The sequence below is a fragment of the Anoplopoma fimbria genome, chromosome 9 (genome assembly GCF_027596085.1).
Source record: "Anoplopoma fimbria isolate UVic2021 breed Golden Eagle Sablefish chromosome 9, Afim_UVic_2022, whole genome shotgun sequence".
NCBI lineage: Eukaryota > Metazoa > Chordata > Actinopteri > Perciformes > Anoplopomatidae > Anoplopoma > Anoplopoma fimbria.
Genome location: NC_072457.1, coordinates 3,697,773 through 3,721,819, shown reverse-complemented (window position 1 = coordinate 3,721,819; position 24,047 = coordinate 3,697,773). Strand labels below are relative to the sequence as shown.

The following is a 24,047-nucleotide window of genomic DNA, read 5'->3' as shown; positions in this document are numbered from 1 at the left end:
AGCCGTCTGGGAGCTAGAGGAGCCATCCCGGTAGAATCCCGGTGACCGGGAAATAGGTTCCGGCGATCACCGCGCATTGCATGCCGGGTATTTTTTTTTTTTTAAATTCAATAACTTTCTTGAGACATTTGTTCATACATATAAACGAAAGATCATTATCTTTATTTTATGTTTTATTTTCTTCATTTCAGCTGCTCTATTCCCATGTTCTACTGCGTGACTGACAGCCTTGAGTGTTCAGTCCGCGTCGTAAACGTGTCTCTTGACAGGAGCCATGTTGGGTCCTTATACACACACACTGTAATGTGATGGTGATCGTGTACCACACAAAACCGCTTCGAGGTCAGTAAACACAACCAGAATTAATCCATATATAAAGCGCTCCGGATTATAAGGCGCACTGTCGTTTTTTGAGAAAATTAAAGGCTTTTAAGTGCGCCTTATAGTGCGGAAAATACGGTATTAATATTATAGTCCAATAATTTAATATACATGTTATTCTGAAAAGGGCTGCTCTGCATAATGTGTACTTTTACTGTTTGCACTTTAAGTACATTCTGATGTTAATACTGTTGTACTTTATTAAGAAAAATTATGAATGCAAGACTTTTTTACAGTCTGAAAAACCTGAAGGACCGCCTTAATAAGTATGTGTTAAATATATAAACTAGAGATATGATCAAGCAAAAGTTAAAGTCTAACTGGAGTCATTCTGCACTGGTTTAGAAGATTCCTACATTGGACTACAACCCTGCTCCGTGTTAGTATTGTTAGTATCATATTTTGATTAAAGACAGATTTGTTCTGTCTTTAAGTTCCCTTCAGTACATACGCGCAGAAGGAAAGCAGAGGAGATAAGGAGGGACTAACTTTAGACGCTTACAGCAGTGACACAGCTGAGGAATGTCCCACATCTCAAACTAAATTCTGATTCATTAGGAAAAAAAACACAAGAAAACATTAAACATCTCTGCACGATCAACACACACTCAAAAAGCAAACGTTGCCTAAACAACAAACACCTTTTAAAACCAAAATGTGTTGAATTTTCTGTTATCATCTGCGTCAATCATTAGGTGTTATTCAGCTGTAATTTTTGCTCAAATATAAATATTATAAAAAATATAATATATGAATATTATATAAATTTATATATATAAATATTATATATAAACATATAATATATATATAAATATATTATACTTATATATATATAATATATATACACACACACACACAAACATGTTATTCATCAGTTTCACTGCTGCTTCATCCATTCAATCAGATGATCATCTCCTCCCGTCAATGTTTAAGATAATACAAAATAAATTATAAATCTGTCTCCAGGCACGCACACACACACACACACACACACACACACACCTCAATCATTAAAATCAAATTGTCCACATTTTTTTTTCCACATCGTTTTGTTTTTATAATCCTTTTTCACTTTAATGAACACCAACTGTAGTTTTAAACAAAAAAGAAACAAAACAAAAAAGAAAAAACAACAACAAATGTTCTGGGGGAGGTGGGAGGGAGGGGGAGGAGTCTTGACAACAGGTTGGATGACTTGGGGGGGTCAGTATGTTTTTCAAAAAAACCACATCAAATTGTAAATTCTATATAGATATACTCGTTCAACAAGTCTGCATATTCTGTCACATTAGATACATTTGACGTTATGTGGAAATCAACTAGTTTCACCACTTCAGTGTTTAAATATTTACCGCAAACCAGTGGAACCGTTTTAAGGCCTCCAGGTTTGTCAGCGGAGTCCAGTCGATCCGTCACGTCCACAAAGTCCGGACCGGGCCTCTCCGGACTCTCCACCCCTCATCGAGAGGCGTTTCCTGATGTTACGTCAGAATGGAACAAAAAAGGCCCCGAAGAGTAGTGTTGTGATCTTTTTTTTTTTTTTTTTTAACTCTCTCGCTCCCTCCTCAGAATAAAAGATTATCTCAACAGTTAAATAAATCACTGCGTCTGATGTTTTATAAAACATGCCGATATCTTCATTTCATTGGAGGGCTGGCAGATAAAGAAACGGGAGGAGTTCAAATATGTTTGTTGATGATTCAAACTATACAAACTCTGACTGAGCAGAGCTGGAGGGGTTTTGGTGGGAGGGGAGGGGAGGGGGAGGGACAGGTAACCGTGAACTTTTTCATTATTTATTTTTTTAAACGTCTGCAAAAAAAAACAAAACAAAAAAACAAAACTTGCATTATACAGTTAACAATGTAGTACCATGCTAGCGCTGCTCGCCTCGTCCTAACCGTGTTTTTAGCGAATGGAGGATCAGTGCTGTTGGAAAACTACAACACACACACTACGGTTATTAACCCCACTCTGCCCTGAGGGCCTTCTGTCCTCTCAGCCAATCACAAGCCCCGAAATAGAGGGAGGAGGAGGAGGTGTGAGTTAGTTAATGAGAAAAATGTGGGGGACGGGGAATAAAAACAAAAAGAAAAACAATAGAATGAAATCATTTGTTTGCACAGAAAACAAACTTAAGTAAACAAAGCAGAAAATGCAGAAAAAAAATATATATATCACATTTCATGCAATCAAAATGAGTGGCGGAAGGAGAAAGAAAACGGGGAGGAGGAAGAGGGAGGGAGGATTCACAGTTTTCTCAGCTACAAAGCAGAGATGGATGAAGGTGTGCATACGGAGGGGGGGGTGGTTAGCGTTGTTAGCGATCGGATGGAGGGACGTTGCGTTTCTGTGATTTTGCTGAGTTTGATAATGTGACTTGTCGAGGTGCCGCCTGTTGGAGGGCAGAATGGGGGTAAGAACTACATTCCCGGTCCGACTACAATGAATTTGCGTTGTTAACGTAGAAAGAGTCTCTTTGTGTCTCCAACACTTTGTTAAATTCTTGGCTTTGCCTTCTTGTTTCATACAGTTTCTTCTTTAGAGTAATGAAGCCTGCTGTGAGAACGCTCTGGTCTCCAGCGAGGGGGGGAGGAGGAGGGGAGGGGGAGGGGGAGGCTGAGGCAGCTATGATGCTGGAAGGTCCGCGCTGGAGGGAGGGGGAGGGGGAGGGGACTGGAGGAGGAGGCGGGGCGGCGGCTCAGACGGGGGGTGCTTTGCGCTGCAGTAGATACTGAGAGATGTCGTCGGCGTCGCGCTTCAGCCAGGCGACGTTGAGGTTGATGTTCTCGCAGCACTGCTGCACCGTGCGCTCGGCCGCCGGCGCCGGGTGACTCTCGAAGAAACTCTGCAGGAACACAAACGCAGAGAACGGTTAAGATCTGCAGTCCACCAGACGACAAGCGCCGTCTGAACGTGGTTTCTTCTCAGGCTTCGATTGAAACTTTGAATGTCTGTTTTGTCACATTTTATGACGTCATCACCCACCAAAAGTTCTTATTTTCTATTAAATAATCTTTCCATTATGAGTATATCTATTTTGAGTATATATTTTTTGAAACACTAAACGCCAACTAATGTGGATTGAAGCAGAACTATTCGTTAGATCAAAGCTGCGTTCTGTTTTTCAGTTCATGTGGACTTTTAGAGTTTACAACACTCTGAAGTTATTGAATTTTTGTGAAACTGTGAATTTTTTGTGATCGGAAACAATCGGACTCAGCCACCAGTGAATTCTTATTATAGTATAATACTAATTACAGACATGAGTATTCATGGTAGGATGGTGATGGCTAGTGTAGACAAAGCTTTAGTAGAACTAGATGTGCATATGGGATATCAGGACTGTTTTACTGTGAGGTCATCTGCCCCCTAGTGGTCAAAAATGTACTAATGACATTCTGCAAAACAAATAAAATAGTAATGGTTCTTTGTAACATAATTCAGCTGATTTTAATCAGTTTCTATTTCCAAATCTGTTCCAGAAAATAAAATAAGGCGGAATGATTTATATTTGTGAATTATCAAAATATTCAATAACCTTTTTTCCCGCAAAAAATAATGAATTTCTAGGATTAAACCTTCAAAATTAACGAATGAAAACGCAGATTACAAGTGAAGCACTCTCACCTTCACTTCAGCAGCCATTTTGTCGACAGCAAATCCATCAACTGTGAGCTGCAAAGACACGGACAAGAAAAAAAGAGTTTTAGTTTTCAACAAACAGACAGACCCTCAGGTCAAAATGAACAGAGCAGAACCTAAATGATTAACGTTTTTCTGCTTTTCCACTGAGCAGAATAAACATGTCGTTGTTTGTGTTGGGAGGCGGCGCTAAGGAAACATATCGTACACTGACTCATTAACACACTGAGTCAGGAGTGTTTTATTTTATTTTTTTTACCTTGATGAGCCGTGATATGAGGAAGCCGCCCTGATAGCGGTTGTAAAGCTCCTCCCAGTTGTCCTTGACAAACTTCCAGGCAGCTTTCCGGCCTTGTTTACTGCTTCCTGCCACGCCGCCGATCACTGACACCGTGTCCTGGGGACGCACGTCTTCCTGTCGGGGAGAAGAAGAAGAAGAGGGAGGTTAGCTGAGGTGAGAAGCTCACTGGCTGGTGGGAAAAAATCCTGTTAAACTTGGACATTGAACTGAAAAAGCAACGAGTTTGTGGCGTTGTTGTAACACAGCGTCGGTGTAATCATTAAGCTGCAGAACGGCACCGAGTTACAAACAGACTCAAAGTCCAAATAAACAATAGAAATGGAAACCGGGTCAGTTTTTCCCCCCCTCAAAAACAAAACCAGAACTTTACAACAACAAGTCACACTTCTTTCATTTCTTCCAAAACCAAAACGGTGCAACATGAAGTGATCGTGGTCACGTGTTACCGAGAGGGCGAAGCTGAGGACTTTCTGGATGAGGTCGGGGGCAGAGATGGCGCCCAGCACTCGCTCGATACGATTCTTCTCCTCCTGCATGTCGGCTTGTTTGTGGAGCTGAAAGGTTGGAGGGACACAGAGAGAGAACCGATATATATAAGAGGGAACCAAAGCGATCGTTGGAGAACATAAAGGAGCGTTGGAAAGGACACAAAAATCTGATGGAATAAATCTTGTGAGGATGATCATTTTGGTTGTAACGGTCTGCGTATTTGTGTTGAACAGTCACAGTCTGGTTCACAAAGAATACACAACAAGTGTATTCTGTGTACCATTACATCTGTGTTGATGATGTTTCAATAAATGCATAAGTGGAATTGTCCCTAAACATCTTTTTGTCACAGTCCAACATGTTCACTTCCGTCTTACCTTCATCATCGTGTCCAATGTGGCACTGTCTCCATGCTTCAGCACTGTTAAATACACCTGACAACAAAAAACACAAATACACGGTCAAACGATACTCCAGTGTTATACTGTTGCAATATGAAAAAAAAACTAGTGCTGCCAGATGTTTATGGTGTTTGGTTCATTCCAGTTTCAATGTGCACAAAATAGTGTCTGTGTGGAGGAGCAATGAGTATAAACATTGCAGTGGTAGAGACTCGTATTGCACTTTATGCAAATACAACATCAGCATATTAGGACACGAGTATCAGCCAACTCACTATCACAAAACACTATATTTGATGTTCAAAACTAGCAAAACTTTGAATGTAAAAAAAGAAAAAAAAGAAAAGCAGGACCAAACAGAAAAAGAATTTCAGATTAAAAAAAGAAACGTTTTTACCAGATTTTGGAAATATTTTGTGTTTTACAGAGTCAGATAATGACCTGAATACTATTGTCTTTATTTAAATGTTCTTATATAGGAAATTATTTAATATGTTGTTGGGTTTTTATACATCCCATTTTTTTATTTTTTTTATTTTTTTTTACTTAATTTAATCCATCAGTGTTTTTTAAATCAAATTGTAGCTTTCTTAAGATACAGCGATATACATTGATATTGTTTGAGAATATGCATGGTGGGCGTTTTATTTTGCTCACCGGGCTCCGGAGGTCTGCAGGCAGGACCTGCTTTCCCTCCACGTGGTCCCTGAATCTCCGTCGGGCCTCCTCCAGCGTGGGTTTGTGTCCCGCCTTCCCCAGCTTCCCCAGAACGAGACTCCTCAACAGGGCGTCCAGGTGGCCTGCAGGACGAATACCAGCACGCTACGGTTATTTGTCTCCGTCTCGATACACAACACTGTGACTATCAAGAGGACGTACTTCATCACAGGGGAAGAAAATACAGTTTACAGTGGTATCGAAAAAAACAAAAACGTAAAAGGTTTCATAACTCAGCAGCAGTCATTTATGATGATTTACTATAGATGTCCATTAATAATTGTAGGATACATTTTAAGGTTGATTAAATTACATACATTGATTTTTTTTCATTCCTACGCAACGACATTTTTTAGGAATTAAAAAATATATATATTAATAAAAAGAATATTCACATGAATAGCTTGAAATGTCTTACTTTAGAAGGTGTGTAAATAAAAATGGTGTTCTTTAAATAAAAGCAATAAAGATATTACAACAAATGATTTTCAGTTCTTATTGAAGAGGAAATTAATCTAATTCATTTATTGAAGAGGAAATTAATCTAAAAAAAAAAAAAAAAAAAAAGTTTTCAGCTCCTCCTCACCTTCACCCGGTTTGGGGTCCCAGCCGAGCTCCAGGCCGATGGGGGTGAAGAGGTCCCGGATGAACTCCTGGATCTCCTCGTGGAAGTCGGTGTGGGACAGCAGCGAGGACAACACCCCCAGGTTGCAGCTGAGGTCGCTCCACACCGTGTAGTTGGGCTCGTTGACGAACGCCTCCATCAGCCTCAGCACCTCCACCGTGCTGATCATCCCTGCACGAGACTGAAGACGGAAAAACAAAGTTCAGGAGAAGCTTTTTCCTCTTTTCTGATTCTCTGAAATGAATTAATTCCTGCACAATAAAAGAATGGTCCGTTGGGGAAGACGACAGTTTATAAGTTTCCTCTCCTTTTAAGTCTCAAACTGCAGGTTTTAAGAGGGGAAAGGGCAGCAGAGGGAAAGTGAAATGGAATCATTGGTTGATAATTACATGATCAACGGCTGTAGACTATTTAATAACTTACAAAAAGATACTTGGAAATATCTACTTTCCATTTATTAAATCAACAATGAGATTTAGTGTCTTTTTTGGAGAATAAACTTCCTGTGAATTGACTGATGTCATAACTGGGTTAGGCTGCAATCACACTGAATCAGGCGACAAGGGGCCGAAAAAAACAACACAGAAGCCTGCTGCAAAAAAGTAGAAACAAAATCAACTTTTGGGAGAATTGCGGGAGAGAGGAGGAAAAGTCAGAAGGGTCGGATGCATATCAGTATTGTTCATCAGTATCGGATCTACTACAAACAATTAAAATGATATATTACTGAGTAATCTTGCCAGATTCACTTGCGGCACATTTAGAAAAATAGACCAGATGAGGAAACTATTCTTGCTTCTCCGAAAATCATGCCACTTGAATCCAGTATTTTTATTTTTTGTGATGAGGCCGAGGTCACCAAATGTTTTCTATAGTAATAAAGCTAAACGAGGAGCAACATGAGGCTGAACGGAGTATCAACACATTCACAAAAACAGTTTCCCCTGAACAGACTCCACATCCACCAGATAACATCTATGTGAGGACAGAAATGATTTCAACAGACAGATTTATGAGGAGAAGCCTTCTGATTCTCTGCGCTGAACGTTGCTGCAATTTGTCACATCTGATTAAATCGCCTTGAAATGTTATCGAAAAAATCCCAACCTCTGAAACCTCTTAACCACACTCAGAACTCATGACTCATAAGAGCAGCTGGAGGGAGGAAGAGGAGGATGAACTAAGAGTCAAGACTCTGCTTTATACGTTGCCTTCAATAGTTGGCATAAATAGTTTGCTATAATTTACATTTCTGACATGAAGAGCTTTTTATTTGACGCCCAGTATTCCAAAAAAAGGTAATCTAGTAAAAATGTTATTTTTTGGCGAGAAAATTGAATATATACACAGTTGTTCGAAGGACAACAATATTAGAGAGGGAATTATGAGCGGTTTAATTTAGTTTTTGTTTTTAAACACACATCAGATCTGTATCGCAATCAGCATCTGGAAGGAAAAACTGGTAACTTTATAAGTTTAGTGTACTTAAAAGTTCTTGGGTTCTCAAAAACAAAACCCCAGAAAACATCCTTAAGAGTTTGGACTTTAGTTATATCGCCAAACCATAAATGTTAGGAAATGTTTTCTAAAAAAAACATCAACAAATTTGAGTTGAATTGTGTGTGTGTGTGTGTGTGTGTGTGTGTGTGTGTGTGAGAGTGGGTGAGTGAGTGAGAGTGGTGAGTGAGTGAGAGTGTGAGAGAGAGAGTGAGTGAGTGAGTGAGTGAGTGAGTGAGTGAGTGTGTGAGTGAGTGAGAGAGAGAGTGTGTGTGAGTGAGTGAGTGTGTGAGTGTGTGTGTGAGTGTGTGAGTGTGTGAGTGTGTGTGTGTGAGTGTGTGTGTGTGTGTGTGTGTGTGTGTGTGTGTGTGAGTGTGTGAGTGTGTGTGTGTGTGAGTGTGTGTGAGTGTGTGTGAGTGTGTGTGTGCTCCTCACCAGGGAGAAGAGGTCGTTCTGCAGGCCGAGTCGGTCCACCGGCTGCAGGCTGAGGTCTCTGATGCCGGGCAGCAGACTCTGCAGCATGGACGAGCTGTACTGGATGCGATAGAAGCCCACGGTGCCGGGGTTGATCTGTGAACGGCAGGGACACATCTGGGTCAGACTGAGAGGGGGAAACCTAGGTTCATCAGTTCTTATCCAGCATGGCTTAAAGGGGAGTGAACCAGCATCATCCTAACGCTAATGCTCGAGGGTTTCGTCAACAAAATAAAACCCAAATAATTCTGACTTTTAACTGAACATTAGAAGAGATAACTTTTTTTTTTTTAGCAGACCTGTAGCTCTGAACTGACTCATAATTTAGTTGAACAAGCCGATAATTTACGGATCAGTATCAACTGTAAAAGCCTTTGTTCAGACAGAAACATCATCAGACAGCTGAGCTAATTCTCAAGTTACACCCATGAGAAATCGAACAAGTCTGTTCACATTCTCTCCTCATTCACACTCCCAGATTGGCAGAATAGAATATTAAATAACATAACAGACTAATTCTGTTATGCTATATACAGATCTATCGTGCTCTAGGTGAGACAGTGATATCATGTAATGTTTCTGTGTAATTTAACACAGAAAAGAATGAGCTTGAATTTTTTTCTAAACCGTTTGAACCCGTATCGATCCATGGATGACAATTTCACCCAGAATCCCCCACAACAATAACAAGCATTGGCGGATCTGATGACCACTTCCTCTCCTGTTCTTCCTCCTAACAAACTAAAAAAAAAAAAAAAAAAAAAAAAAAAAAAAAAAAAAAAAAAAATAAAAAAAAAAGAGAACTCCAGTCTGTGAACTGTGTCTGAACTGTTTTTGAGATCAGATTGAGGCATCTTCTCATGACTCATTAATTCAGCTCAAGGAAACCGGGTCCCGTTTTGGTCAAAGTTTAACTTTCCGATGAGGTGAAAGAGACAAACACTGTGACTATCTCAGCTTAAAGTTTTACACGTTTGTTTGTACTCGACCTTTTACACAAACACGGCCGCAGACACAAGACCTGTAGAGCCACGTTACGACGCTGCATTGTTTTCATACTGCATAATGCAAAGAGTTTGTAGAAGCAGATGAATATTCCACGTAGAAAGATTGTAAGCTTAAATTATTCAAACACTTCAACATAAAACCTGCATTTCTACAAATTAAACTAAATGTTTTGACGCTCCCTTTAATAAACTACACTTAGAGAGATGCATCAATCTGATCTATTAGCATGATAACGACCAGATGTGACTGATTTACATCAAATACAGTTTCTTCTTCTCATTATTTTCACTTTCAGATACTTTTATTTCCCCCAAAAATCATCAGAAGTTGGTACATAAAAGTAAGTTTTAAATGAGTTTTATTTATCAAAAAAATGCAAAGTATCAGAACGGTGCTTGGCAGATAGTTTGGGCATCAGAATCAGTGTCAGGACAGAAACAGTTGGATCAGTGTGTTCCTGATTTAAAACCTACAACTGATAAAGCACTTGTCTAAATATGAGAGGTAAAGTGAAGCATTAGCAGCTGGTGTTTGAGAGCGCGGTGGGGACTCGACCCTCACCTTGACCCACTGGTCGGGTGCGACGCCGCTCACGGTGATGGTCGTGTCCGGTCTGTCCAGCAGAACCTTGAGCTTTGAGCATTTGGGGTCCTCGCTGGTACAAATACTAACGGGGACCATCCAGCTGGGGCAATCCTCACCTGTCAAACAACACAAAGGAGAAGGAGGGAATGAGAAGCTACAACGGCACGACATCAGTCATAAAAAAGAAGAGATAAGATAAACTTCTTATCTTATCTCTCTTTAGGTGCAGCAGCACAAGAGCATAAATAAGTAGATAAATAGAGGAAGTAAAATGTGAATAATAAGACTGAAAAGATGCAGCAAAGAAACATTGCACAAGAGACTAAAAATATAATATGATTAAGTTATTAAACAACGTATAGTATTATAATAGAAATATAATCAAATACATAATGTAATAAATTAATATAACATAACATAATAAAGAATGGGATATAAGATATATTATAACAAAATATAGTGCACACATAGAATATAAATTATATATAGTTCAACATATAATAGAATATAAAACATATTCTATATGAGTTGAATTAAAAAAACCACAACATTAGGTCTATAAACTCTCACCATTGTGTGGTCCACTGGCACAGAACTTCTTCTGAGTTAACTTGAGGATGCGGTCGTCACCTTGCTATAAACAAACATCGTGGTTAGTGTGAGTGTGTGTGTGTGTGTGTGTGTGTGTGTGTGTGTGTGTGTGTGTGTGTGTGTGTGTGATAATCAGCAAACAGGCTACTAAATTAGAAACCAGCCTCTAGACAAACACTTTGTCATTTCATCTTGGGAATTTCACTGTTTAGTAAGTTGGAAAGAAGCTGAGAGATAGAAAGTTCAGTTCAGTGTGTGATGAAAATGTCTGACATTGATTTAAAAAAAAAAAAAAAAAAAAAAAAAAAACAAAAAACCAGCTCACCTGCTCCTGCTCCACCACTAAGATTGGGAAGCCCATCTGCTTGGTCCACGAGCTCATCACGGCCGCGATGGGTTTTCCACTGGCCTGTTCCAGACAGTCCCATAGGTCCTCTGTGGAAGACAGCCGGCGGGTCAGAGTGATTATCAAACCGGGAAAACATCTATTTTTACACCTCGGTCTCATCTCGTGTGTTCTTACCTGTCGAAGCATTTTTATGTTGGAACTTCAAAAGATAGGCGTTCATTCCTTTCCTAAAGTCCTACAAAAGGAAGAGTGAGAGGTGAACCTCCATGAACAACGTGTAAAGTGGAAAAGACACTACCGGAGTTAGACGACTAACCTCGTCTCCTGTGTAGTTGTGCAGCATGCGGATCACAGACGCTCCTTTGCTGTAGGAGATGGCGTCAAAGATCTCATCTACCTCTGATGGATGACCAACGTTCACCTGGAGCAGGAAACAGAGAGACAGGAGTCAGATGTTAAAGAGTCCGACTGTAATGGTGTTAACATACTCTGCTGTTCAAAAAAGTTATATTGATTGTTTTTCTTTATTCTTTCTTTTTTAAGAGAGAAAAAAACACTTTCAGACACCAAATGCATTTTTCACATTAGAAATTGTTTTGTTGCAAAAAGTTGAATTAAATGATTCAAACTTCCATTTAGTCGATGTTCAAACAGTGTTGCATGACAGGGTGAAAAATTGTGATGTTGAATTTGTTTTCCAGTCCAAAAAAGCAACAGTTACATTGAAGTAACATTGATATTTTAGTTTTATTTAAACTGTGATTTGTTCAGCTGATATTCCAATAGTGCTGACTCTAGACCAACCTTCTGTTTCTAGCGTGACCTTTGAATAAGAGCTTTACTTTTAAGTCCAGCTCATAAAAGGCTGCATCATTGTGAAACAACAGACTCTGGAACAGGAAGTTGTTAAATCTGCACACATTTTGATGCTAAGCTTTCAGTTTCTTTGTCCAATGACTGATGATTTCTTCATCATCTGTTGCTCAGAGGGATCTTAGTCTCTTTCTGGTCTATGAATGGTCGCTCTGGTTGAACTATTGGTTTGGTTCCCCATTTACAAAACAAGGAAGTACTATAGCATTGATTCAGGACCATTTCAAAGACAAACATTGTTCTTTATTAAATAACATTTGAAGTAAACTGAAGCACTGCTGTCGCTGTCTGACTCATTTAAAAAAAGAAAAGGCGAGAGACATGGCTGTTAATGAGAGGAATAAAATAGATAAGATAGATTTACCAATTAATAACCTTCGAACACTCAACAGATGACTCACTGTGAAGACGGACACTCTCCCTTTCATTTTCCTCCTCTGCGTTTTCATCATTACAGCGTGCAAGTGTTTATTAGACGAATCAGGCGGACACACCTAACTACAGTCTGCAGAGTGAGTTTAGCCTCTACGACCTCCGGACGACCTCGTCCCACATCATGTAGCTTTTTTTAAATGTCGGCGGACTAATTTGCTAAATGTTTACAGGTAATTTGACTGCTATGGAAACACGGACGACAATAAGCTGAGGAAACCTTTTAGTTCCTTAAAACGTAGTCCCAGGAACCTTTTGGTGACAACGCAGCTATAGAATGGTCCTCTCAGACATCTGACTGGACCCAATGAAGCTTTGTTGTACTTTTGGTGTATTTTAAACACATACTTTTTGCCTCTCACAGACTCAATAAAACAGATTACTTAAAACACAATTATCCATAATAAGGAGGATTTCCATTTATCCGTCATAATTACTTTAGAAACTGTTAAGTCGAGACGCTGCATATCCTGGTGGAGTGATCTTAGTCTTAATCACTAGTTGCCACAAGTAAAAACTTTCTTCCCAAAGTGGTCCAGTGTAAATACACTATATATAGTGAATCCGTCCGGTCCACAGCTCACCTCTATGGGATGGCTGCTGTCCAGTGCGTCCAGGTCCAGAGCGCGGGTGTAGTCGGCTGAGACAAACTGGGTCCAGATGTCGTACTCTGGGAAGCAGTGGTCCACACACAGATACTCGATCCAGGATGCAAATCCCTCATTAAGCCACAGATGGGTCCACCATTCCTGTTAACACACACACACACAAACACATAAGATTACATTGGGTACCGAGAGTCCTTGAAAATAATTCCCTTCCGGAAATATTATGCTTTACGTTTGTCTCTTCCGTTTTAGAAAACTGTCTTCCAATTAGAGCACCAGTTTTTTAATCATTACGGTCCTGAGTTGTGTTTGTGTTATGATTTCTATTATGTTTAAAGCAGATCGCTACATGTTATTGTATATGTGAATTATTTTTTCTCAGTTTCACAAATAGCTGTTGGAAGATTATGGCCGGTTACCATGGTGACCAGGTTTCCGAACCACTGGTGGGCGAGTTCGTGTCCGACCACCAGCGCCACCCACTGCCTGGAGGACGAGCAGGAGTTCTTGGGGTCGATTAGCAGAGCCGTCTCCCTGGAAGAAAAACAACAACAGAGAGTCAAAGCGACACGGAGACAGGCTGAAGGTCGACACCTCCTCTGAACACGGGCGGGGTTCCATCCATCACCCATCCTGAGTCCACTCAGCTGCTGGAGCTGTTTATTAAGAAAACCTGCACGCAGGTGGCTGAAGATGGCCGACGAATGAAGCCTGCTGCTGTTTGCTAATCACACGCCTGAACACCCAACAGGTGGCGGCACGACGAGCTGACCAGAAGGCAATTAAAAAGCCGTCGCAGATGTCAACCAAAAAAAAACAAAAAACAACAGCAACAAGAACTTTGTCTGAAAGAAAGGAAGAACTAAATGCTGTTTTCTCAAGGAGACCTGGAGCTGCACAACTAAAGTTTACAATTATTATTTTTATGATTAATAACTGTCTATAAAAACATCAGAAAGTAATGAAAAAGGCAATTTTCCCAGAGCCCAGAGAAACATTCTTTAATTGCTCGTTTTGTCCGATCAACAGTCCCAAACCAAAAGATTACAATGTAATAAAACATGTTCTGGAAACGGCTGAGAAACCCCCTTATTGTCCATCAGGTAGGAAATCCACACACTCTGTTTGCTCATTGTCTCTAGTTCATGGTTGTAAAGTTTCATGAGGCTGCAACTATCTGAGAGGTCAACAACAGCTCATTTCATACAGTTTTTAAAAATTCATGCAATTTCAAAGACTGTTAAAGGACTCCACTATGCAGAAACATTAATATACCCCATTTTAGAATGGAAAAAAACCTATTTATACAGCATGAAGAAAACTTCTGAAAGCATCTGAAAACATTATCATCGGGTATGTCTGTAAAGGGGAGACTTATGGGTAATCATATAACCCCGTTTCTATTTACATATATTAAGGTTAGAGGTCAAAGGTACCATGTAACTATCGCCATTCCATATTTTCGAACATCAAAACCTGACTTCTATGTGTTATTTAGCCTTATTCCCGACAACCTAGCACGAGTATCTTCACTGTAAATCTGATCCTGTTGAATGAGTAGTTCAAGAGCAGCTTAGTCTTACCTGTAGGTAACAAGGCCCCAGTTTTCCATGGCACCTGAGTGGAAAGAAATGGTATGTGTTTCACTTTTCAGCATTTTCAGTGGAAATGTCTCAAAGTAAACTGAATGAAGGATGGACAGTTACTCACCAGCAGCAAAATCAGCGATAGCTATGAGATCGATTTTAGGCAACGGATAAGGAACATCGAAGTAGTCTTTGTAGAAAGGTAAGGTTTTAGTTGCAACCTGCGAAAATAAGAAGGAAAAAAAAGTTATTTTTAAAATGTATGAATAATTTAAAAACAGTCTTTCGTGTTCTATACAGCTAGACTAACGGGGACACAAAGGATGAAGCACATTCAAGTATTCAGGTGGAATTTACCGGTAAATATGTTGGTTTCTCATAGATTTGTCTACATCTCCAGCCATGTTTGTAGTTTAAATAACAGTAAAGCAACTGCTGTGGCTCAACAATGGTTTGATATTTGGTAATATTTTAAAGAATGTCTCACCTCCAGTGCAAATTTCCCTTGTTCCGCCTTCCCGACTGGCGTGTAGACGCGTACCGTTATTCCGTCTGATGACTGGCTCTCCACAAAGTCGTATTCACCGATGACAAAAGCTACAAGGTATGTGGACATGATGGGCGTGGTGGCAAACTTCACCTCCACCAGGTTTTCATCCTCCGGATATGGCTTTCGATCAATGACATTCTGGGTGAGGGAGAGATTAAGTTTAGTGGCGCGGAAACAGATTACTGACAGCAGAAAATGAGTTTAACCGTTAATATTGGTGCATTGTGCAGAAATGGGACTTTTTGAAGCAGCTCATTGCTCATAAAAAAAAAAGCTTTTAATTCCATTAGATTTTCTGTCTGTTGGGCAAAAGAGTGATGTTGTATAATGCAAACAGACAAAAAGTCTCAAGCCCCATTGGCAGATGTTAATGGCTGAAATATATTTATTAAACACCACAACTTTGGCATTTGGTAGAACGCCAAACTTGAAGGAATGTCAAAGGGGTCATTAAAATCAGAATGCTTTATCTGCTGCAGAGCATGAATCTACTTAGACACCATTAGTGACATTGTTCCCATTAGCTTATGATGGTTGTTCCCTACAAGTAATGACTTTGGCCCTATAATGGCGCTTCAACAACGATCACCACAATCGTTAGACATCTGGAATTATCATTTAAAAAAGGTTATTTTTCTTATTGTCACCCAAATCCCACAAAAATATCAAAACCATCAATGTTTAAGTCCCTCTCTCAATAATGTCTGACTTCCTGTCTGTGACTCTCAGCTCCAAGCCTGTTGGTTTCTACGGAGGATGTCAATATTTACAAACAAATGCATAGTTTCATATTAAAAAAAATAGCTGGTCTCTGGAGCTTTTTTTAAAGCAAACAAACTGGAGGGAATAGTGCATTTGTTTGGGGACTATTAATCCACATTTGGTGCTCTAGTGAGTATTTGTGACAGCAGGACGGTGTGTGTGTGTGTGTGTGTGTGTGTGTGTGTGTGTGTGTGTGTGTGTGTGTGTGTGTGTGTGTGTGTGTGTGTGTGTGTGGATTGAGTCAAAATAAATAACAGTGTGTGTTCATGGTAGTTAAGGAACATGTCACCCGGGGCAACAGAGAGGCTCACTGTATTTAATGGAGCTCTATAGCTCAGAGCAAGAAGAGATATCAGGCACACACAAAACATTTACTGTTTACGGCTTGTCAACAAAAGAAGAATCCAGACTATCACCAGATGTTGACATTTATCCAAGTACTTGTAGATATCTATCACCATCTGTACCAGCGTGTAAACCCTCAAGTTTCCACTGAGCAGCATCTGTAAACGTGCACAGACGAACTCATTGCACTGGACTTTAAAAAAAAAAGGTCACAGGAGACTTGCTGTGAAAATAAATTTCAGCAAGTACGTGGACACAAAAAGGTCAAGAGCTGGAGCGGCATCAATCTGAGCAGGGCTCCGTCCTGCTGGCCAAAATAATCTAACTTCCTTCACTTCAGCCCTCCACACGATGGTCTGCAATCTGTCTGTAATAATCAGTGTTTGTCTATAATAATACATTTATTCATATCTAGGGTTATTTGTCTGTAATATTCCTTTGGTATTGGGCAAATTCATATTAATTCAGTCATCAGAAAGACCCAGATTTAGCTCCATCGTCACCGCCCAGACGAGCCTCGTTAGCCTGGAGGGTTTGGCGTTGTTAGGAATAATCTAAAACAGATGATGTTTTCTGATGCAATTTGGCTGCAAACGCCTTCAGTGAAAAATGGCCGAGTATCACAAACACAACACACGTGGGTTTTTTTAAGAGGAGACTTTGTCTGTACAGTAGTTTAATTTCACACGTCGTTAAACATAACATTAGCCAAGAGGTAAAATATGCAGTGGCTGTCTGCCCTCTGTTATGTAAGCTACGAAAGGAAAGTGGGGGGGAAACACACACACACACACACACACACACACACACACACACAAACACACACACACACACACACATAAAAGAAACTTGGCAGCAGAGAGTGACTCAGGCAGTCTGGAGTCTCTCAGCGGAGTGACCATATGAACACGTACCATATTTGACAAGGCTACGCGGTCCTTGGGAACTATCAGAGCGATGTCAAAGGTGGCTTTGATCGCTGGCTCATCCCAACAGGGGAAAGCTCTGCGAGCGTCCGTGGCCTGGAGGAAAGAGGGAGAGAAAAAAAAGGACACAAAAAGTGAGACCCAGAGTGTTGGGAGTCTAGACTGGATGCAGATCCAGCAGGAGGGGGAGGGGGGATTGCAGTTCACACCCGACATCAAAATACCTCTTAAAATCAGTCTGAGCTTGCTGTCATCATATCTGTGTTAGATTTTATCTGAGAGACACTGTGGCCTCTCAGACATAAAAAGGTACAGAGGACTGTAAAAGGAAGCTATTTTCATATATAAATGTATGTAAATATACATATACATATAGTTTATTCACTGTGTGATTACAGTACATCTGTCTTACACCAATATATATTATTTACAGTTTAAATATGGTATATTTTATCCCTATATTGTAGCTTTGAACTATTTTAGGTCTTAAGAGTCTCCTTTTTCTTTTTACTTGCTCTATTTCTATTTTTCTACATATTTAATGAGCATTGTTGCTCATTAAATATGTATGACAATAAACGACGGGGAAACTCTCAATGAGAGGAAAAGAAAGATATAGAGAGAGCCAGAGAGGAGAGAGCTACCGACCTGATCTATAGACTCTATAGACCCATTATGTGCTCCTCCTGTGTGGAACAGCTTTCACATTCATACCAACCTATAGACTTCTGGTATTTTCCACTTTTATTTGTCCTTTCAGAAGTAATTTTGCTGTGTGAGCAGCAGCACTACAGTCAAGCCTTTTTTTATGTGTGTCAGGTAAAGGAACCCTGTCAGCTGTTTTTCAAAGCAGATCACATTCAGTTGTAGCATTTCATTTAAATCAAAAAAGCCCGGAGGCAATGATTTAATCTACTGACGAGCTTTAGAACAAAAAGATGCCCTTTTTTAAATTTCCAGTGGGGAGCCTGAAACATTTACCACATTAGGCTCCATCACCACAGGCGTCAACCAACTGGTGTTGCTGGAAGTTGTTACAGCTCCTACCTGTGTTCATCTAACATTGAACACAGGTAGGAGCCTAAACACACAATGTGAGCTAGCAGCTAAACAGAAGTTGCGGTGAGGTACTGAGTGTGTGATCATGAAAGTATTTCAGTAGGCTGGGTCTGAACACTTCCTCCTATCGATTATGTTTCACACATACTTCTGTCTCGAGCTGGACTGTTAAACTGTTAACAATTGATTTTAGGATATGTGCTTCAATGAGAAGACATAACTTTTTTTGACAAGTATTTATTTCTTAAAAAATAGACATTTCTCATTTTAATGATAAACTTTTACTATTTTACATATAGGGTTGGCAGACACTCCAATAATTTACACTCTCCTCCCATCTCTCTCTTTCCTCTCTGTCTCTCTCTTTCACTTGTCTCTCTCTCCTGTCTCTCTCTCTCTCTCTCTCGTCTCCCTCTCTCGTGTCTCCCTTCTTTCTCCCATGTCTCTCCCCCATCTCTCTGACTTATCTTTGTCTCTTTATCTTCCAGTGTGCTCACACAAACCTGTGTCAGTAAACATCAGGTGGATATCCTGAAGGTTTAAATGAACCCCCCCAAGTCAAAGTCCAGACTGACCTGGTTTTTGACTCGACTTGTAAACACAGAGGTATCTTCAAAACATAAGTATGTATAAATAGGATGACATTTGAGACATTGCCTCATCTTTAGTACAAATCTTGCAAAACCAACAAGTCACATGACCACCACGCCCCTACTGTGATGCAACACAGGCAAGTAGTGGGTTAAGCAACACACTCAACTTTCCCCAGAAGAAAACATTGCGTTTCCTTGAAGCCATCAGCTCACCTCAAACTGTGTGACAGCAGCGTAGCGGACCTCTCCAGCAGGGGACGTATATTTACTTCTATAGAATCCCTTCATTTTGTCGTTCAGCTCCCCGACAAAGTCTATCTTCAACGTGCCAGAGCCTTGTGAAAGAGTTTTAATGTTAGTTAAAACACGTTTCATTCTTCAAGAGCATAAAAAGACAGAATAATGTTGCAGAAGCCGACACAACCAACAGCAGAGACAAGTGGAGTCCCTTCTTACCTTTCTGTAAAGCGCTAGGAAATGACAGGGTGACTTTCTCATCCTCATTTTGATAGTTGAATCCTGTGGCATTAATTTCTAAAACAAAAAGAGAGGAAGAAGAAGACATGAGACCATGAGCATGCAATACTCCCTCTTCCTATTTCAGGAATTTAAATATCAGGTGTAATAAAAAAAAAACATCAAGATTCATACAAACTACATTTTAGTTTATGCAGTTTGTAACAAAGAGTGTAAAAAGCAGAAAAGATTCTGACCCTCACCTTCTCCTCCCGGCGGTACGAAGGACGCAGTGATGATGTCGATGTCAGCACAGTTCATCACAATCTGATTTGTGGCTTGTGTAACCTGTAAATATCGACATAAAAACAGCATAATTTATCATCCATAATCTGTGCACTGACATCATTTGAAATCCTGACATGTTCAGGAAAGATTACGTTTAAATAAAGTGTAGAGCTCCAATAAAAACTATCACCTGAGTATGTAAAGAAGCAAGAGAGTTTTTGTTTTAAATTCTGATGGTATTATCCAGATGGAAGCTCAGATAGCTGAGACAGGAATGGATCTACCTACTCTGAGCTAAACACACAGAGGCTGAATGGCAAACTAGTCACAGATAAAGAACCAGTTGAGGTATGCAGAAAGAAAGAAAGTGATGAAAACAGAGACAGGAGAGACGGACTACGGGGCTCCTGACTTGTGAGGTGGAAAAACCCTGGATGTGACTGCACAACGTATTGAGGGCGAAACACAGTGGAAACACTCAGTTTTCAGAAAGAGCCGTAATAGTGACATTCACGGGTTGTGGCACTGCCGGTTGGACGCTGCTGCTGCTGCTGTTGGATACACTTTGAGGCGGACACAGTGGCAAGAGAGGGGCCGTAATTATGAAACATGCCAGGCAAATGGCAGAGCGCCACATTGCTTTGGTTTTTTTCTTCCGGTCCATTGTATTTTTCCCAGGCTTCGTACAAAAAGTCAGGAAAACAGGGTGTTACTAAACCACACTGTGAGCAAGCACAGGATTAAAATAAACTTTCAGGAGGACTCAACTTTAAGAGTCGCCGGAATAAGGATTTGCATTTAGTCCCTGGCAAACATCTAAATGACGCAACATTTGAATATATTCAAAACTTGATTAGATGCATTATCAGCATGGTTGGTCTACATATGTTTGAATAAATGATCTACTTTAATAGAGAGGATATGCTAAAGAGTAATCGGCATATGATTTAACATATTCTTTCCTTGTGCTTTGTGTCATTTCTGTCCTGGTGCCAATAAAAGCACCAAACAAAATAAGACAAACTTCTCAAAAACATTCCAGTGCCACCTTTCATCGGCCTAGTGCTGAAACAATAGATTGATCGACAGAAAGATAATCATCAACCGTTCGGATAAGTAACCGTAAAAGTGGTTCTTCAAGAAAACATGTCAGCTCTTCAAATGTGTGGATCTAGCCTACTTGTCTTTGATTCATAACATTTGTAAACTTTATTTCTTTGAGTTTTGGACTGCCGTTCACACAAAACGTAATTTACTGTGTTTTCCAGCTGTCTGCTTTGTATTTGACTTAGTGTTATCTTATCATTTTGAATTTACTACTCATAATATTATCTGTTCTTGATAGGAAAGCAGTTTATATCCTAGATGTGAAGGGCACAGTATACAGAAAGTTAAACTGATAATAGCAATGCACATTTAGACCATAAGATATAATGACGCTGCCTATCTTGATCGCTCTGATAATGTGTGTTGCGTGAGCGTTCAGCACGGCACAGGTGTAAGGACGTGACCGTGCACACGCGAGCACAAATTCAATTCAGAAATCAATTCCAAGTAAACTGGTTCGTTTGATTTATTTGTTAGCTACGCCCTCTTTTTTCAATAAGCCCCAGCAAAGCTTACTGATTTAATTACCCATTACCTTAAGTCAACTGAAAGCTAACCGGCATTAGCAAACGCCGTGAGCATTCCTTAAATTCCCCCGACTGAATGTTTAAAGAGTATAGTTTAAACTTAACTAGAGCTGCTCTGAAAAGAATACTGCACCATGCAGATTAGGGTTAGTATCTTTTCAGATTACAATTGTTTATATCCTTTCAGTTCCATTAAAAAAGCATCGACAAACATGTATCTCCAGATGTGTCGATTTTGAATGCTTGTGATAAAATAAGGGACGAAGTGTTCCTTTATTTGTTGATTAAATCCTTCTACTTCTTAAGCTAGATAAACGCTTTAAAAAGCCTCTAGGCTCAGATGGAAAATGCAACGTCACATAGCTGACACAAGGCTGGTTTTATAGCTCATGAAAAGCAGACATTTTAAGAGATATGTAGTTCTCACGGGACAGCGACGATACAAGCATGTTAGCTTATAGAATATGATAAATGAGTTTAGCAACAACTTTAAACAGCTACAGAAGTAAACATGTAGCATACACATTACTGCAGCAGTAATATCAATTCAGAAACATCTTGTATAATAGTAAAACAATGAATACTTTTTCATACGTGCAGTACATCGTTTGTACATTTTACTGCTAATACTTGTATACTTCTATTTACGAAAGGTTTGGAATGAAGGACTTTTACTTCTAGTCGAGTATTCTCCTAGTGTGGTATTACAATAGTACTTTTACTTAGAGTATTACAGTAGTACTTTTACTTATAGAGTATTACAGTAGTACTTTACTTATAGAGGTATTCCACTAGTACTTTACTTATAGAGGTATTACAGTAGTACTTGTACTTCTAGCAGAGTATTCTCCTAGTATTAAAGTAGTACTTTACTTATAGAGTATTACAGTAGTACTTTACTCAGAGTATTACAGTAGTACTTGTACTTCTAGCAGAGTATTCTCCTAGTATTAAAGTAGTACTTTACTTATAGAATATTACAGTAGTACTTTACTCATAGAGTATTACAGTAGTACTTATAGAGGTATTACAGTAGTACTTTTACTTCTAGCAGAGTATTCTCCTAGTATTACAGTAGTACTTATAGAGTATTACAGTAGTACTTTACTTGTATAGTATTACAGTAGTACTTATAGAGTTATTACAGTAGTACTTATAGAGTTATTACAGTAGTACTTATAGAGTTATTACAGTAGTACTTATAGAGGTATTCCACTAGTACTTTATAGAGGTATTGTAGTACTTGTACTTCTAGCAGAGTATTCTCCTAGTATTACAATAGTACTTATACAGTAGTACTTAAATATTACAGCAGTACTTATAGAGTAGTACTTATAGTTATTACAGTAGTACTTGTACAGTATTACAGTAGTACTTATAGAGTAGTACTTGTACAGTGGTTCAGTGGGGTGGTGGGGGGGGGGGTGGGGGCAGCATGATGCTAGCCGTGATTTAGCATCACTAGAGAGTGTTAGCATGCTAGCTCCCCCCGCAGTGACCTTTTAACCAGATGAATCGATCCACACACACACACACACACTAACGTGACGCGCATTGCAAAGCTGCCTGTTAGCATGCTAATGCTAAGCTAACATGAGAGTGCAAGTCTGCTGCGATCTGCGGGACTGTTGTGCTAGCGTTAGCTCCCGTTAGCCGCCATGGAACGCTAGGCTACAAGCTAACAAGCTAACAAGCTAACGAGCTAGCCGTGCTGCTAGCTCGGCTGACGTTACATAACCACGTCCCCCCGACATGCTTGAAGCCATCCAGCGGGCTCCTTACCTCCACCGCCGCCTCCAGCTTCCCCTCGAAGGTGAAGTCGATCAGGTCGGGCTTCAGACACAGGCCGTAGTTGACGGGAGACACGTCCGTCGGGAGCCGCACGAAGGGCCTCCTCTCCGGCATGCTGCTGCTCACGCTGCACTGAGGGAGACTGAGGGAGACTCTACGGGTCACTGCGAGCTTTACTAACAACGCGGGGCCTCGACAGTGACGGTGGACGGCGGGTAGTGAGTCTGTGTGCGGATGACAGCGGAACCCTGCGGCCCAGGAGCAGCGACATCAACTGGAGCCTCTCAGCACTTCTCTCCCCGCAGACAGCCCAAACAACTCACGTTAAGCAGCGGCGAGCGACGCGCGACGTCATCACGTTGGGTCAGCGTGATGACGTAGCACGTACTGTGAACATGGGAAGAATCAAAACCACTGTATAAAGTACACTTTAGGTATCAAAACCACTGTATAAAATACACTTTAAGTAAAATACACTTTAAGTAAAATACACTTTAAGTATCAAAACCACTGTATAAAATACACTTTAAGTAAAATACACTTTAAGTATCAATACCACTGTATAAAATACACTTTAAGTAAAATACACTTTAAGTATCAAAACCACTGTATAAAATACACTTTAAGTAAAATACACTTTAAGTAAAATACACTTTAAGTATCAAAACCACTGTATAAAATACACTTTAAGTATCAATACCATTGTATAAAATACACTTTAAGTATCAATACCACTGTATAAAATACACTTTAAGTAAAATACACTTTAAGTATCAAAACCACTGTATAAAATACACTTTAAGTAAAATACACTTTAAGTATCAAAACCACTGTATAAAATACACTTTAAGTATCAATACCACTGTATAAAATACACTCCAAGTAAAATACACTTTAAGTATCAAAACCACTGTATAAAATACACTTTAAGTAAAATACACTTTAAGTATCAAAACCACTGTATAAAATACACTTTAAGTATCAAAACCACTGTATAAAATACACTTTAAGTAAAATACACCTTAAGTAAAATACACTTTAAGTATCAAAACCACTGTATAAAATACACTTTAAGTAAAAT

The 24,047-nt window shown here is 39.7% G+C and overlaps 1 protein-coding gene across 2 annotated transcripts; it reads right to left on the bottom strand.

The window, feature by feature from the left end:
- Positions 1–3,020: 3,020 nt before the first annotated feature.
- Positions 3,021–23,330, bottom strand: npepps (aminopeptidase puromycin sensitive). 2 transcript variants are annotated; one of them, XM_054604592.1, is made up of 23 exons: positions 22,958–23,330; positions 19,517–19,601; positions 19,254–19,331; positions 19,011–19,132; positions 17,134–17,241; positions 15,050–15,250; positions 14,687–14,783; positions 14,560–14,593; positions 13,396–13,510; positions 12,953–13,117; positions 11,380–11,484; positions 11,238–11,298; positions 11,040–11,149; positions 10,694–10,757; positions 10,100–10,239; positions 8,492–8,626; positions 6,521–6,740; positions 5,875–6,017; positions 5,194–5,250; positions 4,774–4,881; positions 4,286–4,441; positions 4,012–4,059; positions 3,021–3,229 (listed from the first exon to the last, which is right to left on the bottom strand). In XM_054604592.1, the coding sequence occupies exons 1-23, from the start codon at positions 23,078–23,080 to the stop codon at positions 3,083–3,085; spliced, it is 2,622 nt and encodes an 873-aa protein (XP_054460567.1). In that variant the 5' UTR covers positions 23,081–23,330; the 3' UTR covers positions 3,021–3,082. The 2 variants fall into 2 exon arrangements, with proteins under 2 accessions (XP_054460567.1, XP_054460568.1); XM_054604593.1 differs by having other exon boundaries at positions 3,023–3,229; positions 19,511–19,601; positions 22,958–23,281.
- Between the last annotated feature and the right edge of the window lie 717 nt (positions 23,331–24,047).

Excerpts from the sequence above, each read along its gene's own strand:
- npepps (XM_054604593.1), bottom strand. The coding sequence starts at position 23,080 with ATGCCGGAGAGGAGGCCCTTCGTGCGGCTCCCGACGGACGTGTCTCCC. Across the intron at positions 13,511-14,559 it reads TGGGGCCTTGTTACCTACAG|GGAGACGGCTCTGCTAATCG; the intron begins GTAAGACTAAGC and ends TTTTTCTTCCAG. Across the intron at positions 4,060-4,285 it reads TCATATCACGGCTCATCAAG|CTCACAGTTGATGGATTTGC; the intron begins GTAAAAAAAATA and ends GTGTCTTTGCAG.